The sequence below is a fragment of the Danio rerio genome, chromosome 21, assembly GCF_052040795.2.
Source record: "Danio rerio strain M-AB ecotype USA chromosome 21, GRCz13ab, whole genome shotgun sequence".
Classification (NCBI taxonomy): domain Eukaryota; kingdom Metazoa; phylum Chordata; class Actinopteri; order Cypriniformes; family Danionidae; genus Danio; species Danio rerio.
This window is the reverse complement of record NC_141041.1, coordinates 19,250,183-19,270,682: the sequence shown is the minus strand read 5'-3', so window position 1 is coordinate 19,270,682 and position 20,500 is coordinate 19,250,183. Positions and strand designations below refer to the sequence as shown.

Genomic DNA, 20,500 nt, shown 5'->3' with positions numbered 1-20,500 from the left:
AAAATGAGTTATGCAAAGTCTCATTTTCTAATGTCTGCGGCAGATGACTGTGAATCAGCAGAGAGTTCTTATGTAAGTGAAGAGGAAGATTTTAATGCGTTTTAAGTGGCTCCCTTGGTAAGAGGACTTTTAATGTTTCTTGTAATTGCGATCGGTGTTGTGTAGTTTATTTGAGAAGTTGCTGACTGCTGAGAATGATATAACTTATAATGAAATAGATTACAAAATAAATCAGCTGCTGAGGTGGCAAACCGAGGGCTCGAGAAAGAAAGTGGACCCGACTGTTCATGCAGTGAATCTAAAAGTGTCAGTAAAAAAGGACCGGCTACGGGATTAATATGGAAGGCGTGATTGATGAGTCACAGGCACAGAGAGGTGGGCTGGAAGGTAGAAAGCATTTTTAAGGCTCACAGGAGGTGAGATGTGTGTCGGTGTCATGTCTTAGGCTTGAAAACCGCTAACCGTTTCTATTGAGTATGGAACATGCTGTTTTCAGACGCCACCCCATGGGTCCCACAGCTTTAATATATAACTCTAGACAGGTACATGTCTAGTTTCGGCCAGCATTGACCTACACTCACTTTAGCACAACTGGAAACCTGCAAAGGTCAAGCACTTTATCCAAAATCAATGTAATCCTTGTTCTTCATAAAGGTCTGTATTATAGAAGCTGTTGTTGTTTCCATTGCTTTGTTATGCTGTTTTAAAATATCTGAAGTAATGCTGTAAATAATGAGCTTGCTGACTAAGAACTGCTTTACTATTTTCTTGAGTTCCCTCCCATCACTAAGTGGTTCCTCCTAACAAACGACATATTCAGAATACATGTTATATTCAAAGAATAAAAGTAGATTGTACTACAAGTACAAATATTCAGTAAACAGAACTTAATGGCTACCAATGCTTTAGAGAGAATGAGTAAATGTTGTGTATAATGAAGGTACCGTTTTATGCAAAAGTTTGGGCACCTCTGATAATTTTCTGAATTGCAAGCCATAGCCTGCTGGCCTTTCAGATGAACAATTTCATTTGGATATATTTTTTACCCTAAGGAAAAACATTTCAGTTCTTACATGACATTTATTTAATCAACAAATGCAGTGTAATTTATATCATTACACAATAGACAGGTGTAAAAATTTGGCACCCCAAGAGAACAATGATATTTTTACTTTTTACTGAAATAACAGCCTGTAGATGCTTCTTATAGCCAAGGATAAGTCCCTACATTTTTGCTGAAGACATTTTTGACCATTTGGACCGGGCTCTTTCCAAATCAATTCATAGATTTTCAATGATGTTCAAGTCTGGGGATGGACATTATAGAACATTGTCTGATATCATGTCTGAGCATGAATTCCTTGGTAGATCTGGAACTGTGGTTTGGGTCATTGTCCTGCTGAAAAATCCAACCCCGTCATAACTTCAGCCTCTTGACTGATTCATGAACATTGTTCTTCAGAATCTGACGACACTGAGTAGAATCCATGCCACCTTTAACTCTGTGTTTTTAGTACTTGTGTTTGCTACACATCTCCACAGCATGATAGACCCTCCACCATATTTTACAGTAGGTGATCTGTGGTTTGATGGTGACCATTCTAACCATCATTCGCCTTTGCCTTTCAAATATTTTTCTTGGCCTACCACATCTCTCCTTTACCAGAACTGTTCCTGTTGTCTTCCCTGTTCTTCCTATATTTCTGACTGTGAAGATAGAGACTTTGTGATAGCTTTTTGCAACAATCTCCTAATTCATGTTGGTGAATTATCCTAGTTTTATGTCACTAAGAAGTTTTTTTTTTTGTCCCAATGTTGCTACTTTCTGGTTCACATTGAGAAGCACAACTAGCAATCAGCTATCTTAAATATCTTTTATCGTGATTGGTTGCGCATGTGTTAGGATTGTTAAGGTTCACCGAGTTACTCAAATCAATTTTGTGTTGTAATTAATCCACATTACAGTAAGTGACTACAGGTTTTGAAATCCACACAAAAAAGAAGGTCCCCAAACTTTTGCATAGCCAGCTTTTTTAGTTTTAATTTAATTTTACACATCTCAATACCGATACACTGCAGATTTCTGTCTGAAAAACATAACATCATCTAGCTTTCACTAGAAACCAAATGGCATTTCACTGTGAGCTCTGATAAAGAAAGAGCACATTAATATGCAGCCACAGGGGGGTGCCCAAACTTTTGCATAAAACTGTATTACCATTTGTAAATTGGTAGAAAACTAAGTAGTTTTTCTGAACAATGGAAAAAAGGAGAAAATTCTTTGGAAAAAAAAGCATTATTTTTGCAGTAAAACATTTTTAATATCCTCATTTTACAAGTCACCAGTCAAACTGTTGAGTTTTACTGTCTTTGAGTCCATTCGGCAGATCGGGAGTACTTTAGCTTAGCTTAGCATAGGTCACTGAATCAGATTAGACCATTGGCATCTCACTAAAAATGATTAAAGAGCCATGGTAAAGCAGCAAATTCCTTAATTATTACGTCGGAATAAGAGCATAGTTCCTATTTAAATTAGCCTGTGTCCATATGTCTTAGTACATGACAATGTAACTACAGAGGAGTCAAGCTTAAAATAATAGAAGAATGATGAAATTCTTCTGCCATTTTTGAGCAAGACGCTGATGGTCTAATCTGATTTATTGAATAATAAACCTTAACTGCATACCTCCAAAACAGTTGTCTAGGGAAGGCTATTTTTTTTTAAAGTGGACAGTTCCTTTAAATAATATGCAAAAATTCACACCTTTTTAACAAATATAAGATGCAAATAATCCACTCGATGAGGCAAACCAGGCAGCTATGTTAGTTTTAAATTGATTAGCCACTGCATCAGGAGAGTAAGTGTGCTCTTTCAGAGGTAATAATGACATTAGATTGTGGAACGCTTGTGATTAATGACTTGAGGAGACAGTGAATGTGTTGCATTGCTGACTCTCATCAGTCATATTAAAACCAATTACACTACAGCAGTTTTCTTCTTCTCTCTCTATCTAAGGTAAACAGCCACAGCTGCAATAATAAAGCCTCTTGCTAATCAAAAGCATTAGTGGACACAGTGGCTCAACCTGTGACACTATGCGTCATAAGATTCAGTCAATCAGATATAATGACTATCACCAACATAATATGTCCACACTGAGCAATGGCATCCACTGAGAGCTCCAAACAACAACTTCACCATTTCACAAGTCCAGCTGTAAAAGACAGCAGCTTGTCTGTGAGGCCAAGAGGTTTTAATTATGTGCTGCCATTGTTATTTACTACCTGACTGTAAACGAAGGGCTTGATACATAATCAATCAGTGGGCTGGTTTCTCAAGATGCAGAAAGAAAACTTTAATACTGATTGCCATTAACAAGATTACCAAAAGAAAAACCTTATAAAGCACTAATTCAAATCACGTGAATAGATATTGAGAAAAATAAAGCATACATAACAGGGTTTCAGCGGGGTCTTAAAAAGTCTTAATCCCAAAATTAAAAATTTGGCCTTAAAAAGTCTTAAATTTACTGAAATATTGTGTTGCAGGTCATAAATCTTTTTTAACAGGTCTTAATTTTTCTTCGTTCATGTATTGCTACCCAATCTGGCCAAAACCCATACAATCACTAACAATCATCTCAATAAAACTTAAAACTTTTATTTAAAAAGGTAATTTCTAACTCTATTTATGATAATGGTTTAATTATTTTCCTTAAAATAACATTTGTTTAAAAGTACTCTATGTATTTACTGCTGAGGACACTGACCTGGATAGATTGTTGTGCATAGATTTTTTTTTATTAATTAGTTTTTGAAACTTTTTAAAACATTTGTTCATTTTTTTATTTTAAAGAAAGTTTATGTTGAAAAAAAAAGTATGGATAGAAGTAGAGCTTGCTTGTTTTTAGCTAAGAAATGTCTAAAATAGTAAACATTTTTATTATTAAATTATTATTGTATTATTACATGTATTAAATTGTAATATTTTTAATAGAACAAATAATAATCTTTTTCATCTAGGCCATTTGAAAAATTCCTTAGCCTTAAGCCCTTTACGAGTTTAAGATTTCATTCATAATGGTTTAAAAATGTCTTTAAACCTGCAGAAACCCTGCATAAGGGTGCTACAGTGTTCTAATAGTGGCCATTTATTTTTCACAAATACATTTTAAAAAGCTGTTTTAATTTTAATTTTAAATTAATTTAATTTTAATTTTGTGATTTAATTTTAATAAGCAATTATTCAGTCACTCCATGCAACTGATGATTTACAAAACTTTACAAAATGTAAAATTGGAACTGATTTGAAGTGTAAGTACATTGGACAAAATAAGTGGGTACACAATTGTGAAACAATCACTGTGAATAAAAAAAAATCCATGTTTACTAAAGCTAAAGTCTATTTTTGATGGTTGGTGAAACTATTTAGTTAAGATTTTTGTTAACAGATGCGTTCAACAAATGCATATACAATCAATTAACAAACTCATAGCTCATAACTGTCTTTAAAGATTTAGCAGTTGTTTAAAAAAATAAAAAATAAATAAAAATGTGTTGAATTTTTTCTTTCAGAAGCAGATTGTTACACTGAGAGTGCACATTTAAAACTTCTAATTCAGCCAGTGCTGCTGGTGCTACTGGTTTGAGGCCATCTAATTAATAACTGTAAATGGACAAAAGTTAGCATTACCAAATGTAAAAAACCCACTGAGATCAAGATCACATTTACAATGATGGCCTGGCCATCAATTCAATTCAAAGCTATACCACATTACAATATGTTAAAAACACATACATTAAGAAATTGACTGTTGTTTGTAATAAAAGATAGAGCAAAATTATTCAATTGGGATAAACTCAGACATTTTTAATTCAGAGTATTCTGAAGAGTATTCCAGGATGAAGGGGTGGCATGACGGAAGGGTCTATTTCCTATTTCAGTTTGAACTCGCGGAACAGACAAATGATGAAGTTTCACTTGAATGTAGGGCATACTGGCTTTTTGACCTATAAGGAAGAGCACATAGGTATAAAGGTGCCAGAACCAGAAGAGCCTTGTAGAATAGAGTCATCCAATAGGTGTACCTTCTTACATTCTGAGGCCACTCAGCTTTGACATACATTTTACAGTCCATGACAGCCTGTAACAAACCTCAGAGCGCTATGATAAACAGTTTAAAGACTGAAGACATTTGGTTGAGGCTTTCATATACTGTACAAAACATCACCGTAGTCAATCAATGGTAAAAATGTTGCAGACACCAAATGTTTATGAGCTTTAAGAGAAAAGCGGAATCCATTTCGATAGTAAAACCCAAGCTTAACTCTCAATTTGCGAATTAAATTTGCTGCATGTGCTTTAAAGGAAAATTTACAATAAATTTATTTGACACTAAGTTTATTTGTTAATGGTTAGTTCTGGTGGAAAGATTTGTAAAAATCATTAATTTAGATTGTCACATTTAACCCAGTTATTTATTTAACTACAATATTTCAAAATAAGTATTAATTCATTTATTTTCTTTTCGGCCTATTCCTTTTTTCATGATGGGTCTCACAAGGTAATGAATCGCCAACTTATCCATCATTTGTTTTACACAGTGGATGCCCTTTAAGCCACAACCCAACCCAACCCAACCCAACCCAACCCACACACACACACACACACACACACACACACACACACACACACACACGTTTGTTTTTGTGAAAAGTGGGGATATTGCATAGGTTTCCATTCATTTTATACTGTCCAAACCATATATTATATTGCCCCCACCCCACCCCTAAACCCAACCATTACAGGAGATTGTGCAGCTTTACTCTCTGATTAAACTCATTCTCTAGGATTTATAAGCATTTTGAGAAATGAGGACGTCACCAATGTCCTCATATTTCACCTTCTTTTTGTAATACCTGTGTCATACCCATGTCATTATACAGATTTGTGTCCTGATATGTCACAAAAACAAGTACACACACACACATACACACACACTATGGCCAATTTTGTTTACCTATATTGCATGTCTTTGGACTTGTGGGGGAACCCGGAGCACCCAAATGAAACCCACACAAACACAGGGAAAACATGCAAAGTCCACACAGAAATGTCAACTGGCCCATCTGCGACTCAACCTTCTTGCTGTGAGGCGACAGGGCTACCCACTGAGCCTCTGTGTTGCTCCTTCAGAATTTGAACCTAAATTGTATACAAAATTTGACACTGGAAAAACATCAATTTCTTTAGTCTTGTCATTTGTTACTCTGCATCGGCTTCTTCTGAACACACATTTCCACTGATTGATGTCTTGAAATGACTTTTGAATATGCAGCAAACAAAAAATATTCCCATTTACATTCAATATGCTATGTTAATGTGTTAGCAAGACATTCTCATCCAGTGTCACTTAGCTAAATTGAGGCGTTCGATAACTGACAACAAATGCAGTAGGATCTGTGTGCTGTAAATTCGCAAAGATGCCGATGCAGCAGTACAGCACGTGAAGTATGGAGCAGCTCAGTGACTGAAACAGTGCTGATCAATGAAGCATGGGATTTCACTGGAGGCCTGTACAGAACAGAAGTACATCTCTCACCTTAGGCTTCTTGCGGAGGTTGGGTGAGAGCTTGAGGCTGATGACACGGCCGCGGTCATCGCCCACGATGATGATGGGATGGACAGGGTTGAATTCAATATGCAAGAGCCTGGTCTTCTTGGACACCACTTTTTGCTGGCAAAGAGCCTCATATTTGTTGATGCTGAGGTCAAACACGTGAACCTGAGAGAAAAATGAAGTTTTAGTCTTTGTCATTTTTCTGTTTCGCAGAAGTTTTGATGTTTTTAGTGTAAAGGAGACTTTAGCCCCACTGCAATGTACTCTTCTGCTTTGTCTCTGAGGGTTAGTAAGCCTAAGATTCATTTGTGTTTGTTTCTTTGTGCACTTGCATTTCAATATATTCATAAGTATGAGCACAAGAATGCATGTGACTGTGGAGGTGTAAGAATTCAGACCATCTGCTGGAGAGGATTGTATTATTTTAGAAATCTACAGTAAGTTTGTATACAGTATTTATTTAAGTACAGATCAACTTAACACACTATATATGCAAAAGTTTGGCCACCCCAGATAATTTTCATAATTGCAAGCCATAGCCTGCTGGCCTTTCAGATCAGCAATTTCATTTAAATATATTTTATACCCTAGGGAAAAACCAACATTTCAGTTCTGACATACTAACATGTATTTAATCAACAGATGCAATGCAAATAAGTCTTAACAAAAATGAGCAGGTGCAATAATTTGGGCACCCCTAAAGAATAATGACATCAGTCTTTAAGTCAGTCAGAATGTGTACAGCCACTTTTTGCTGAATAACAGCTTGTAGACGCTTCTTATAGCCATTAAGTTCCTGATTTCTTGCTGAAGGCATTTTGTGCCGTTCTTCTATGCACAACTTCTTCAGTTCAGTCAGGTTTGATGGATGCTGAGCGTGATGGTCCTTTTTAAATCAATGCATAAATGTTCAATGATGTCGGTAACTGGTGTATTTTGAACGAGAGCGGGCGGTCTAACAATATCGCTCCCGACTACCGAACGAGTGAGCACGCATATGTGTGTATGTGAATGAGACAGCGTGATGCTGTGTTTAGCTTGTTTGTTGCTTTCATGTGTTTTTATATATGTGTGTGATTGAGAGAGAGAGCTGTGTGTGTGTGTGTGTGTGTGTGTGTGTGTGCGTGCGTGCGTGCGTGCGTGCGTGCGTGCGTGCGTGTGTGTGTGTGTGTGAATGAGAGAGAGCGTAATGCCGTCTGTGCCACTTGCTTGGTGCTGTGTGTTAGCGGGAAAGGGTGCAACGGGTAGAAAATGGGGCAGGTCGGGCAGCGGTATAGCGAATGCTGAACATAAGATGGAGCGGTCGGATGCGGACTACAACCTGGCAGGAGCGGAATTCAAAATTTAGTCCTGTGCAGATCTCTAGTCTGTGGTTTGTCTGTTACCATTCTAAACATTGTTTGCCTTTGTCTTTCAGATATTTTTCTTGGTCTAACACATCTTTTCTTCACCAGATCTGTTCCCGTGGCCTTTCATTTTCTTACTATATTTCTGACTGTGAAGATAGAGACGTTAAACCTTTGTGATATATTTTTGCATCCTTTTAATTCATGTTAATTCAATTATCCTAGTTTTTAGGTCATTAGTAAGTTCTTTTGAGATTCCCATGTTGCTACTTTCAGGTTTACAATAAGGAGAAGCACAACTAGAAATCAGCTATCTTATCTTAATTTTTTGTTTCATGATTTTTGAAACTGTGTTAGGATTGTTAAGGTTCACTGAGTCACTCAAATCTATTTTGTGTGTAATCAATCAGCATTAAGTGACTACAGGTTTTGAAATCCACACAAAAAAAAGACGTTGCCCAAACTTTTGCATAGCCTGTTTTTCAGTTTCAATTTAATTTCACACATTTCAAAACTGCTACACTGCAGATTTCTGTCTGAAAAACATAACATCCTCTAGCTTTAGAAACTAAATGGCATTTCACTGTGATATTCTCTTCTAAGGAAAAAGCATATTATTAAGCAACCACAGAGGGGTGCCCAAATTTTTGCATAAAACTGCATATTTAGATATGTGTGTGTGCATATCGAAATGGAATTTTTGCAGCATATTTGCTGTTTGTGGATAAATTGAAATGTGTTTTAGTGCCTGTCAGAAACACAGATTAAGAATGAGCCTCTGTGAGAATGACAGAGCCATTTTCAGAGATGAAGTTTGTGGATGACAGTATTTCATTTGCTGCATTCAGTCAGAAAAATCCAAATGATACAGCGCAAGAGAGGAGTAAGTGAGTGAGTGAGGGATGGGTGATTATTATTCCCATCATCCTCATTGTCATTCATGCTGCCCACCTAAGCATGGTCTCTGCTTTGACAGATGAAAGACAGCGATGGAAGATGGGAGACACAGGATACAGGCTTGGATACTCATTAGTAAATATTTGTCAAGCAGCATGGCTCATAATTAGTCAGCGAGTGTGAATCTATCTTAACAGACCGATGATATTCTGGGCAGCTGACGCAGCGATGCGCCACGTCAGGATTAATGATGCCATCTGTAACTGCAGGAGTAACACCACATGTAACAACATCTTTAGAGCTCAAAAGCTTGACGGAAGGAAGTCCCTTTAATTAGGATTAGCAATTGAGCAGTTTTGTCTATCTGCTTTTATTTTTGTAGGTTTGCATGCAATGAATTTCTTCGTGGCATTTAGAAATAGCTGAGGCAGCCAAGCTGGCAGCAGAGAGAGACCTGGACACATTCCAACCAATTGGAGTGCAATACTGGTACACATCAAATCACGTTGTGTCTCCCGTTTACTGAGATACTAAAGCAAGCCACACAGGGTATGGTGATCTTTATGGTTGATGTCGGAAAATTTCTCAAGATATTAATAGCGAGCTTTGTGCAATCAGGAAATCACGTCATGTCATTTGTGATTTACTAAGATTTTCACATAACCATATATAGGACTTTCAGAGAATGATATTGCCAGTGATCCCAGCTGTGTTCTGATCCACAGGGTTCCCATTCAAAGCAAAACATCAAATTACCAGATTTTCCAAAAATTTCACTCTCTAAATAGGCTTTTTCATGATCAGTAATTTATGGAAAAACAGGCCGTTGTTGTGCTTTGCATATTAAAATGGTTTTAGCTTGAATATAATTTTGCAGCACCTTAATAGCCACTATAATGACATGGATAATTTACCTCAAATCTGAGGTACTTACAATTTTTGTGTCTGTGATGTGCTCTCTCTCTCTCTTTCTTCCGTATTTGATAGCTTGATGGTAGTTTTACAAATTTTACATTTCATTTTTTTGTCATCTATCTACTTTTTAACACATTGTCTTTGAAGTGGTAATTTTGCAGCCAAAGCTCCTGAAATGTATATTATCCTGAGAAGTCAGCCTTAATTAATTGCATTTGGCTTAAAGGGCACTTTTTTGGCTTAAAGGGCAAGCGGTTTGGACAGAACTGTGTGTAGGTATAGTGTGTCCACAGTCATATTGGAGTGACATTAGCCCCTTTCACACAGTGATACTGGTAAATTTATGTAAAATATGGAAAAGAGTGGTGTTCACACAGTCGAGGACGTTACAGAATTTTTACGGAAAAAAAGTATTCACACATCCATTCCAAAATAGCGGTAAATTCTGACATCATTAACCAGAAATTACCTCAAAACGGCTGCGCTTGTATTTGTAAACATTTGACTACATCACAAACTCTGTTGATGGATCAGAATTGTGAACAACTTCTATAAAACATATAGAGAAACACTTTTGCATGTCGAGATGTACATGATATGTGTGTGTGCTGGCGCTCACAGGCTTTTTCACGGGCACACGCAAAGCTTGAAGGTAAACAAATGGCTAATAATAAGCATCTTATCGATAACTATTTACACGGTTGGCATTAAGATGGACATATAAACGTTATCTGACTAATTTCTAGCAGCTAAATGTGTCTGGAAAAATATTCAAAGGCTTTTATTCTCATAAACCGCGTGGACGTGAATGTGTCTGACTGTTCTGATTGGCTAAAGACGTTCTATACGTGCACGCGCTCTTTCCGGCAATCTTCCTGCTGCGTTCACGCAGCGCAGCATTCCTGCAAATTACTGGTAATGTTACAACTTCTCTCTGTTGGAAAATAGCCAGAACAAATTTACAATTTTTAAAAAAGGGCCTGTTCACACATACACACCTGTATGTGTGAAAGGGGCTATTGTCTCTTTTTTTTTATTTCCTGTTGTTAAAATAGAATCAAAATCCCTCCCATTTTGAGCTCAACTATAGGAATGCGGTTTCCCCGCCCAACGAATTGACTGTCAGATGAGTGATAACATGTCTCCGTAGTATAATCATATCCACAAGACAGGACGTGCACAAAGCATCTGGGATTAAAGATCTGTTCGGCTCTCTGTGATCATCAATCATTATCAAATGTGATCAAGAAAGAGTTTAACAAGTTTAAACATTTTTAAAACAGTGCATGTTTGTGATAAAGACAGTAAAATCGCAACCTATTTTATCACCACAGCCGCATAGTGTCAGTACAGTTATAAAAGAAGATGCTTCAATCCTGGTTTGTGTATGTTAAATCAGATTTGTTTTGTACATGAGCATAATGGATATCCATATAGCAGTGGATATTAGCATGTATCCTGTCACATTTGCCATGCAAAAACAGTGCAAAGCTAAACGTGTTTGTGTGTGTAAGAACATTATGTGTGACTCATCATTGCAGAAAGGCTTTAATTAACTTCACTTTAAATATAAATAATAACCGTTGGGAAAATTCTTACTGTACTAAGACAGATCTGCTTCATTGTTTTCTGACAATGTGCTGTTTGTCTATGTGAAGGCTATGGCTCTGACACGCATGTGGGAACGATGGGCGGGGAGAACCAGCTCATTCGTATGAAAAGCACATGCAACAAAAACAGCTACAATGTTATAACAGCTCAAATTTCCCAGATTTAAAAAGGTATAATAAATAATCTGGTGGGTATTTTGAGCTGAAACTTTGCAGACACATTCTTGCGAAACAAACATTTATGTTAAATTTCGAAAAAGGGTTAAAACAGGTGCCCTTTATGGATAAGTGATGTGATTAACGGCTGATGAGCATGAAAGGAATAACACAGATGAAAAAAAAAGCGCTAATCTTCACACCAGACATGAAACAATGCAAAAAAATGGTATAGAACACACTACATTTTGTGAAAAAATAATGCTAAAATTGAAAGTGGCAAAAATTCCATGATATTACATGACTTAGGACAAAAATAAATACAAACATTTTTCAATTTCTGGAATATACCTTTTAAAAAATTATGATATTTCAGAAATTCACTGACCCTGTGGAGACCTTAGTTCCATTTTAAAAACCTTGTTGATGCCAGAAGTGAAAGTCTTGAGCTGATAGAAAGGAAACAGTGCCTACAGAAGAGCATCTCTGAAAATGCAACAGGTCAAACCTTGAAGCAGATGAACTACAGAAGAACACTCCTGTCAGCTGAGAACAGCCAACTGAGGCTACAATTCAAACAGGCTCAAACATTTGACAGCAGAATTTTGGAAGTAAGTTGCCTTTCTGTACTGATATTTGTAAAAATAATCTAAAGATTTGTTTGGTTTTGTTGGAAAATAGTGTGTGGTCTTTATTGGATCACACTGTAATAAGTTTCCTGTGAAGGGCAGGTGTAATTTACCTTGTCAGAGTTACGGTTTAGCAAATAACAGCAATAGCCACCACGGCACGGCACTTCAAATTGACTGAGACTGCAAGACTGACAGGTGATGCCTAAAGCAGTCTTAGACAAGTGCTTGAGACCAGCTGTGTGATTTGAAACTAATCTCTAACGATGGGCCACGGGATGGATGTCAGAGCTCTTGACTTGTGGAGAAAGGGAGTTTGTGTGTGTGTGTTTGTGTGTGTTTGTGTGTGTGTGTGTGTGTGTGTGTGTGTGTGTGTGTGTGTGTTTCTGCAGTTTACAGGTGCAATCAAACACTGCTGGAAAGACGTCCTGCTGTCTGGCAGCTACTGTGTTTCATTAGCAATCATTACACTGCTCATAAGGGTGTATGTGTGTGTGTGTCTATTTGTGGCGATGTGCATGTGTGTGTAAATATATGACGTGTGAATCATACTCCAAAACACACACCAAGGTTGATTGTTGACTTTCATGCACAAAAGACAATTAGTGGACTGTATGTCATGACAGTTGCTATGTTTAATGCAGCCGTGAGCAGCAGCTCTTGATTGTTTACTCACTGAAGCTCAGAGCGCCTGCTGAAATAGGTTGTAGCTGGAGGAGGTGTTATTGAAGGGACCGTTAAATAATTATTATAATTACGAAAATGAGTTTGAAAAATGTATGGAAGGATAATTATTACTTTTTGTTATTATTATGAAAATAGACTTTGAAGCCACTTCCTTGAAGAGAAAAAAAAAGAGAGTAAAAATCTGTTTACCTTTCCATCAGCAGTGACAGCAGCAAAGACAGTGGAGGAATATGGAGACCAGGCTACATCTGTCACGGAAGATTTCAGCTCAAAGGTGAATACTGGAGAGCTTTGAAAGAAACACATTGTACATTTGTATATTAGTATTACTTCATTCAAAACATCTAATCTGGGCACTTTGATTTTTTCCTTTTATCGTCACATTTGATACATTTACTGAGGTAGGGTAAGACAATACACATTTTTAAGCCCCTAGAAGGTCTTACCCAAAACTGTAAATATAACTTGATTTTACAAGCTCAGACAGGAAGAATATAAAACTGTTGTCAGTTAAAAGTATGGTTTTATGTAATAACAACTCATTACACAACTACACTTCTAATTGCTTATTTTGCCATTACAGATCTGTCAATTTTTTTTTTTAAGAAGGTAAAGCTCCAAGGCAGAAAACCAAGTTCGGAGAGAGATCTACCTGTTAGGACCTGTTGCAAAGCACAAGAGCTCTCTGCTGGCAGTGCACGGATACTGCATCTATAAACACTACTTAACGCATCACTACTAGCACACACACACATACACACACACACACTGAAAATGTCCAGTGACAAATTAATTCATTATTATTTACCCAAGGGTGTCTTTTTGTAGCATAGAGACAGCCTAATTGATTTGTCAAACAAATGCACTGGCAAGCTAATTATGTTTATTTTAATTGGAAGAGCAATGCATGTAGAATTAAATGAAGATAAGCAGAGTCTGAATTTCAGCACTAAAATGAAGCTGTTTTACATAATTTTGCTCATTACTACAATAGTATAAAATATGTTCATTTTGTTGATGTGTTCATTTTGTTCACATTTTTTTGTTTAATGCTATAAAATGGACAACATCAATGCTTAGAAAACAAAAAGCCTCCATTCTTGTGACAAACATCGATACAAGTTATTAGGCTCAATTATCAGGATTTTTATTAATTGGCTGTTTTAAGAAGCAGTATTGTCCATTTTGATTCTAATGTTACTCATTCATTCATTTTCTTTTTGGCTTAGTCCCTTTATTAATCACAGCTGAATGAACCGCCAACTTATCCAGCATGTTTTACACAGCGGATGCCCTTCCAGCTGTAACCCAGCACTGGGAAAATTTCAATGTTTTGAAATAGTATAAAAAGTTGAAATCAGGCTAGAATCAGAAACAAAATCTCATAAAAAGTGATATTGTTCTGCTTTATTAAAGTACACTGTTAAAAAAAAAAATCACAAAATATAAGGTAAAAAATGGCAACTATGGTTAACGGAAATTTACAGCGAAAAATACAGTAAGTTACTAAATACAGTACTAACATCTACACAACGTAGCATTGTTACAGACAAAAACACAACCATAAGCATGTATAGATGAGAAAGTCATATGCGAACCAGTGTTCATCACAAACAACTTTACTGATTTTTACTGTTGATTTTTTTGTTTATGTTTTTACTTTGAAATGACTGACATTTTTACAGTTTATATTATGTAATTATTAATTAAAATAAGAACTCACTGATTTAGAACCTAAACACATTCATCAGCTACATGATTTTTCAAGTACACACTTCAACTGTCCATTCATAACCATTTTAATATGATTCCTCGCAAGCCCTGCAAGCTGAAGAATAAGTAAGAGTGTGCTATTTTTAGAACCTGGAAAAGGTTGCTGTGGATATTGCACTGTAGGAAATGGTGGTCATACTTAATAGTGTGATCCCAAATTTTGACCATCCAGTCCCAGCCGCAAGAGATGAAGACATTGGGATGGAAGGGATTCCACCTCACACAGCTGACAGTCATGAAGTGGGCATCGTACATCTCTAAGAACTTGCTCGAATAATATTTGGAGCCCTGTCAAACACAAGCATAGACCCATTATTGGTTACATTTTGCACAACAGCACTCTTAATCCTTCTATAATGCTTCATTATTTACTAGAGTTTGTAAATAACCTTTGAAGACGCAGAGTATTACATGTTAACATTCTTCGCAAAAAGATCCAAACAATTTATCTGGTTTTGTTTGCCTCGTGCAGCTTAGGAGAAATGTTTGATGGATCGAATTCATTGTTCTCTGGGCAGCAAGTCATAAACAGAAGGGCTTTGAGTTTAATCTGAGAGATGAATCTAAAGAACACAGAGCTCAGAGTCGGCTGTCAGTCTTTAGGGAGACTGGGGCCATTTTTTATCCAGCAGTATGTTTCTAGCCTTCTGCGATTAAATGAGCCTCAAACACAGCTGCAGAACATCTTTACAGATATGTCAGAGCAGGGTAGGCTTTTGCATTTTGTGTAGTTTACATTGAATAAGCCTATTGCAGCAAGAGAAAATTAGCTACTATAAATTTGGTAAAATATGCCTAAAACAGAGCAAATATCTCATCATGACACTTGGACAGCTAGATGTTCTAAAAGATAGATACTTTCTTTAAGTCATTCACGATTCTTGATTAAACAGTTTTAGGTCAAGAAGCATAGGCAATGTGTGATAGGGCTGTCTGCTTCCAGACAGGCAGGTCTGCTAACATCAGCCAGGAGATAAAAGCATCAATTCTGCAGCATCTGATTCGCTTTACAGGCTGTTCCATAGCATGGCACATACAGTAGATGCTCATAGATCATTTATGCACATGCCAAACGTCTGTTTTGACAAGAGAAATTAACAGTGCTGTGTGTATATGTAGTATACCTAAACGTATTAACTGGTTTGTGCCCAGAAGTGAGCTAAATCTGTTAAAAACATCCTCATTTCTAGATAAAGTGTTTAAATTAAATTTAATTAAATTAGGGCGGCATGATGGCTCAGTGGTAAGCACTGTCAGCTCACAGCAAGAAGGTCGCTGGTTCGAGTCACAGATTGGTCAGTTGGCATTTCTGTGTGGAGTTTGCATATTTTCCCCGTGATTACGTCAGTTTCCTCCTGATGCTCGGGTTTCCCCCACAGTCCAAAAACATGCGCTATAGGTGAATTGAATAAACTGAATTTGCCGTAGTGTATGTGTGTGATGTGAGAGTGTATGGTGTTTCCCAGTACTGGATTGCAGCTGGAAAGAAAACTGCCATGTGAAACATATGCTGGATAAGTTGGCGGTTCATTACGCTGTGGCGACCCCTAATGAATAAAAGGACTAAGCCAGGGGTGTCTAAACTCAATCTCCTGGAGGGCCAATGTCCTGCATAGTTTAGCTCCAACTTCCTTCAACACACCTGCCTGGAAGCTTCTAGTATACCCAGAAACATCTTGATTAGCTGGTTCAGGTGTGTTTAATTCGGGTTGGAACTAAACTATGCAGGGCACCGGCCCTCCAGGACTGAGTTTGGACACCCCTGGACAAAGCCAAAGGATGTTAAATTAAATTAAATTGAATCAAAATTCAATTAAATCCTTTGAAAAATGTAAATGTAAAATGTAATTAACAATCAATTGGAGATTTTTTTTTTTAATTAGGGAGCTGGTTAAGGATAATGTATGTAATTTATAACTATTTGTGCATGCAAGCAATGAAAAGTCTGCAGGACATCCTTTTAGATAGATTAGTAAACCTGTGTTTTGTATAATTGGAGGGGTTGTTAAATGAGCATTTAAAAAGAGAGCCTGTGTTTTTACATGAACATGTCATTTAGAACAAAACAAAGTAAAGCACAACAGCATACAGATGAGAAACAAAACTAAGAGTGGTCTGTCAAAATGAATGGTTTGAATGCTAGTAAACCCCTGGCTGGCGGAATGAAAAGGTAAATAAAGAAAGGGTGAAGGAATATCATTAGCTGATGCTGCCTTATGCTTCTGTGATAGCAGTGCAGACAGTTAATAAGAAGACTTCCTCTCTGTTTGATGGCAAGGATATTATATAAACAGATACCCGCACCACAGACACAACAACATCACTGCCAGATCCAAACACAGAAGAATAATGTGATGACTCAAGACTGCAGATCTTCAGACAGCAGGATGTTCACAAGGCATATGTTGATTGATTTTAAGACTGGCCTTTGTGTAAAGTGATCATCTTGGCTGTGAAAGTGCATGACTGACCTTGTGAATCTTTCCAGCTTCAGTGCCAACCAGAAAATGGTGGTCCTTTTGTTTATGAAAATCCAAAGATGTTCCAGCTAGACCCATAGAGAAAGTGTTATAAGTGAGTTTATGTATATGTGTGTGTGTGTGTGTGTGTGTGTGTGTGTGTGTGTGTGTGTGTGTGTGTGTGTGTGTGTGTGTGTGTGTGTGTGTATATATATATATATATATATATATATATATATATATATATATATATATATATATATATGAGCAATATCACATGAGTAGCAGTGTGATATGGCTGTATATCAGCACTGGTGGGAGGCGAGCGTTAGTGCCCCCACAAGTGCCAATATACAGCCATATCGCACTGCTACGAGTGTGATGTTGCGTTTATACAACAGTTTGACGGCATAATTGTGTATATAAAAACAAAACCAAACATGGAGAGTGTCAAAAACCCTTTTGTATGAGGAACTACTTTCTTCCGCCTTCGATTCAAATCATAAGCTGACAGTTAAACAGCTGAGCAAGCATCTTTTAAACTTTAGATTTGTAGTGTCTGCTTTTTACTGGTTGTATGTGGGCGGAGTAAATAATACACAAAGGGTAAAGAGGCTTTACGGGTGCTGATATTACTTAAATATATCACGGCTATCAGCCAATCAGATTCAAGAACCAGACAGAACTGTTATACTGTATTTATATATAATATATATATATGTAAAGCATGAAATTATCTGCACCTCTGAAATGTTTATTCACGTTTATAGCACATTATAACTGTTTCTGTCTGATTTCTGTTATGTGTGATTTCTGAAAACATAATTGAAATTGATCAGATGCTACTTTGAGAGGCATGCCATACATTACAATAGACCCGAACATTAAAAACCTAATTTGTGTATTTTTTTTTTTTTATAAAGAAAATGAATAATTGTTTAATTGCAGTAGAATCTCTTCAATGAAACATAATCCTAGAAACAGCTGAGGCCTAATAAGTTCATGAACTTTAGCAGCAAAAACATCTTTACTACCTTTTACTTGTCAATATTATGGTCATAAATTATGAGCAGGGTTTTTTTTGGTTAAATTGTAGGAAATTAGTATTTTATGCACCATATTGTGAATATAGTCACAGCTGAAAGGGATGAATGTGCAACACACATCAAAAGTGGTTTATACCTGTTGCAACTACATTCTTAAGGTCATCAGGTACTTTGTCCACTGGCGGGAGCTTAATGATGTCTGTGAATACTATTTCGTGCTGAAATCCAGATAATAGGCATTAGTTAACCTCATACAATAAAAACTTACTTTACAATTGACCACTAATTATTTCCTTTTGTACCTTCACCAAAGTCCAAGACACCACTCGTCCATCAGTGGACACTGAGAAGAAGTTGTGATTGCTGTCCAAATCGTCTTTTTGCCACTTCACCTGTAACAAAAACAATGAACATGCAAAACATAATTACCTTGAACAGTACATAAAATCTGTTTCATTTGAAGTACACTTCTATCATTTTTAAAAATTGGGGTTTGTAAAAAATATAGCAAAATGTTTATACTGTGAAAATTTTTTATAAGTAAATAGCTAATAATAGACTTTACTTCAGCTTTCCATGTTACATTATTCTTCTTTAAAGGATAGTTCACTCAAAACTAAAAATTCTGGCTCACCCCTCACAAACCTGTTTGAGTCTTTGCTCTTTTAAACATATTTTACATACTGAACATATTGAAGATGTTTCGAAAAGTTGTATTATAGATTTGAATGGTTACCAGTTTTAGGCTTTCTTCAAAATATCTTTTTTTGTGTTCAACTGAAAAAAAATCAGAAAGTATTAAAACCAATGAAGACTGAGTAAACTGTGAGTACATTTTCAATTTAGTGTGAACTAAATCACCTTAGGTAAATCATTTTAATATGCTGCTTTGGATCTCAAGAAACATTTCTCATAATAATCGATGTGCAAAAATTGTGAAACTAATTATTTTTCTCCAATTGTTTATCTTAACATTTTGTTTGATGAACAGAACATAAAAATCTTACAGGCCATAATATTTGACCAGTAGTGTACATCTATATTAAACACTTAAAATATCACAAACAATATAAAAAAGTAAGCATATATATGAGAAGCAAAAAAATAATTCTTGGGGTGAAATTTCGTAAGTTGTACCTTTTTTTTGCAATATTTTGCTTGAATTTAATTGTATTATCTTTCAATTTCTAAATATGTTTGGTAGCTAAAATATTATTTTAGAAATATTTAATAAATCTGTTTTGTTTAAATGCACCATAAATACATTGCCAATAATAACTGAGAAATAGATACAAATATTTTTAAAATGGGGTGTTCTCAATCATACTGAGCACTGTATATGAACAATAAATATTTCAAAATATATTTGGCAAAAGTATATCCAAATTTCTTAAAATTTTTGAAGCTGAATTATTTGTATGCATCTTTTTTTTAGTCCGAGTGCTATTACATCTTCATTGCAGTAACTGTAATGAAGGTTTACTGTTATTGCTTTAAGTTAACAATGACACCATGGTCACATCATCACCCATACCTGCCACACAGCTCCTGTGTGTTTGCCAGAGCTGGCTATGCTGTTATACATGGGTTGGTCACTCTTTTTCCTCAGGTCATACACGGACACACAGCCATCATATAATCCCACAGCGACCAGGTAGGACAGCTGTTCATGGATGTCCACACACATTACACCCGAGTCTGTGTTAAAGATGAATTCAGGGAAACTGGGATTCTTTAGGGTGTAAAAGAGAAGCATGCCGCGCTCCTGCTGAGTAAATTCATCTAGAGGGGTAAGATAAAACGCATTTTTAGAATCATTTAACTTACAAATGATTCCATTTATGTATATATATATATATATATATATATATATATATATATATATATATATATATATATATATATATATATATATATATATATATATAAATAAATAAATAAAATACATGGTAAGTTAAGTAATGTTTGACAATACATTTTAAATTCACATAGACAGGTTTATGTCAAAAAGAAAAAAAAAGAAAAATTGTGTAAAAAAAAAATTAAAAAAGCAACTTAATTTTAGAGGATAGGGAGCTGGTTATGGTTAGTTTACAGTATTTATAATTAATTGTGCATGCAAAAAATAGAAGTCTATAATGAATGCAGATGCAAGTAAATCTCTGTGAGTTTTGTTTAAGTGAACAGGTGTCGGACTGAAAATTTAAAAAAAGAGAGTCTGTGTTTGCATGAGATATCTGTAATTTGGAACAAAACAAATTAAGCAAAGCACAGCATACAGATAAGAAATCATGAGTGTCCTGCCAAAATTAATACTTTCAATGCTAGTCAGCCCTGGTTTGGCAGAATAAATAGATAAAAA

The 20,500-nt window shown here is 36.0% G+C and overlaps 1 protein-coding gene across 16 annotated transcripts in view; it reads right to left on the bottom strand.

Moving 5' to 3' along the window:
• dnai1.2 (dynein, axonemal, intermediate chain 1, paralog 2) overlaps nucleotides 1-20,500 on the bottom strand; it is a 68,806-nt gene that overhangs the window by 45,072 nt on the left and 3,234 nt on the right. For 10 of the 16 annotated variants that reach the window (XR_015519608.1, XR_015519610.1, XR_015519611.1 and 7 more), the window contains exons 11-17: nucleotides 19,673-19,920; nucleotides 18,441-18,530; nucleotides 18,275-18,356; nucleotides 17,105-17,181; nucleotides 14,773-14,921; nucleotides 13,050-13,149; nucleotides 6,603-6,785 (exon numbers count right to left, since the gene is read on the bottom strand). Coding sequence is in view for 8 of the 16 variants with exons in the window: in XM_087299866.1 (XP_087155992.1) it covers nucleotides 6,603-6,785; nucleotides 13,050-13,149; nucleotides 14,773-14,921; nucleotides 17,105-17,181; nucleotides 18,275-18,356; nucleotides 18,441-18,530; nucleotides 19,673-19,920 (929 nt within the window). In the remaining 8 variants the exon portion in view is untranslated. Of the gene's footprint in view, nucleotides 1-4,849; nucleotides 5,011-5,088; nucleotides 5,145-5,498; nucleotides 6,206-6,602; nucleotides 6,786-13,049; nucleotides 13,150-14,772; nucleotides 14,922-17,104; nucleotides 17,182-18,274; nucleotides 18,357-18,440; nucleotides 18,531-19,672; nucleotides 19,921-20,500 lie in introns of those variants that run through there. The other 6 variants (XR_015519615.1, XR_015519613.1, XM_087299868.1 and 3 more) reach the window with 4 other exon arrangements.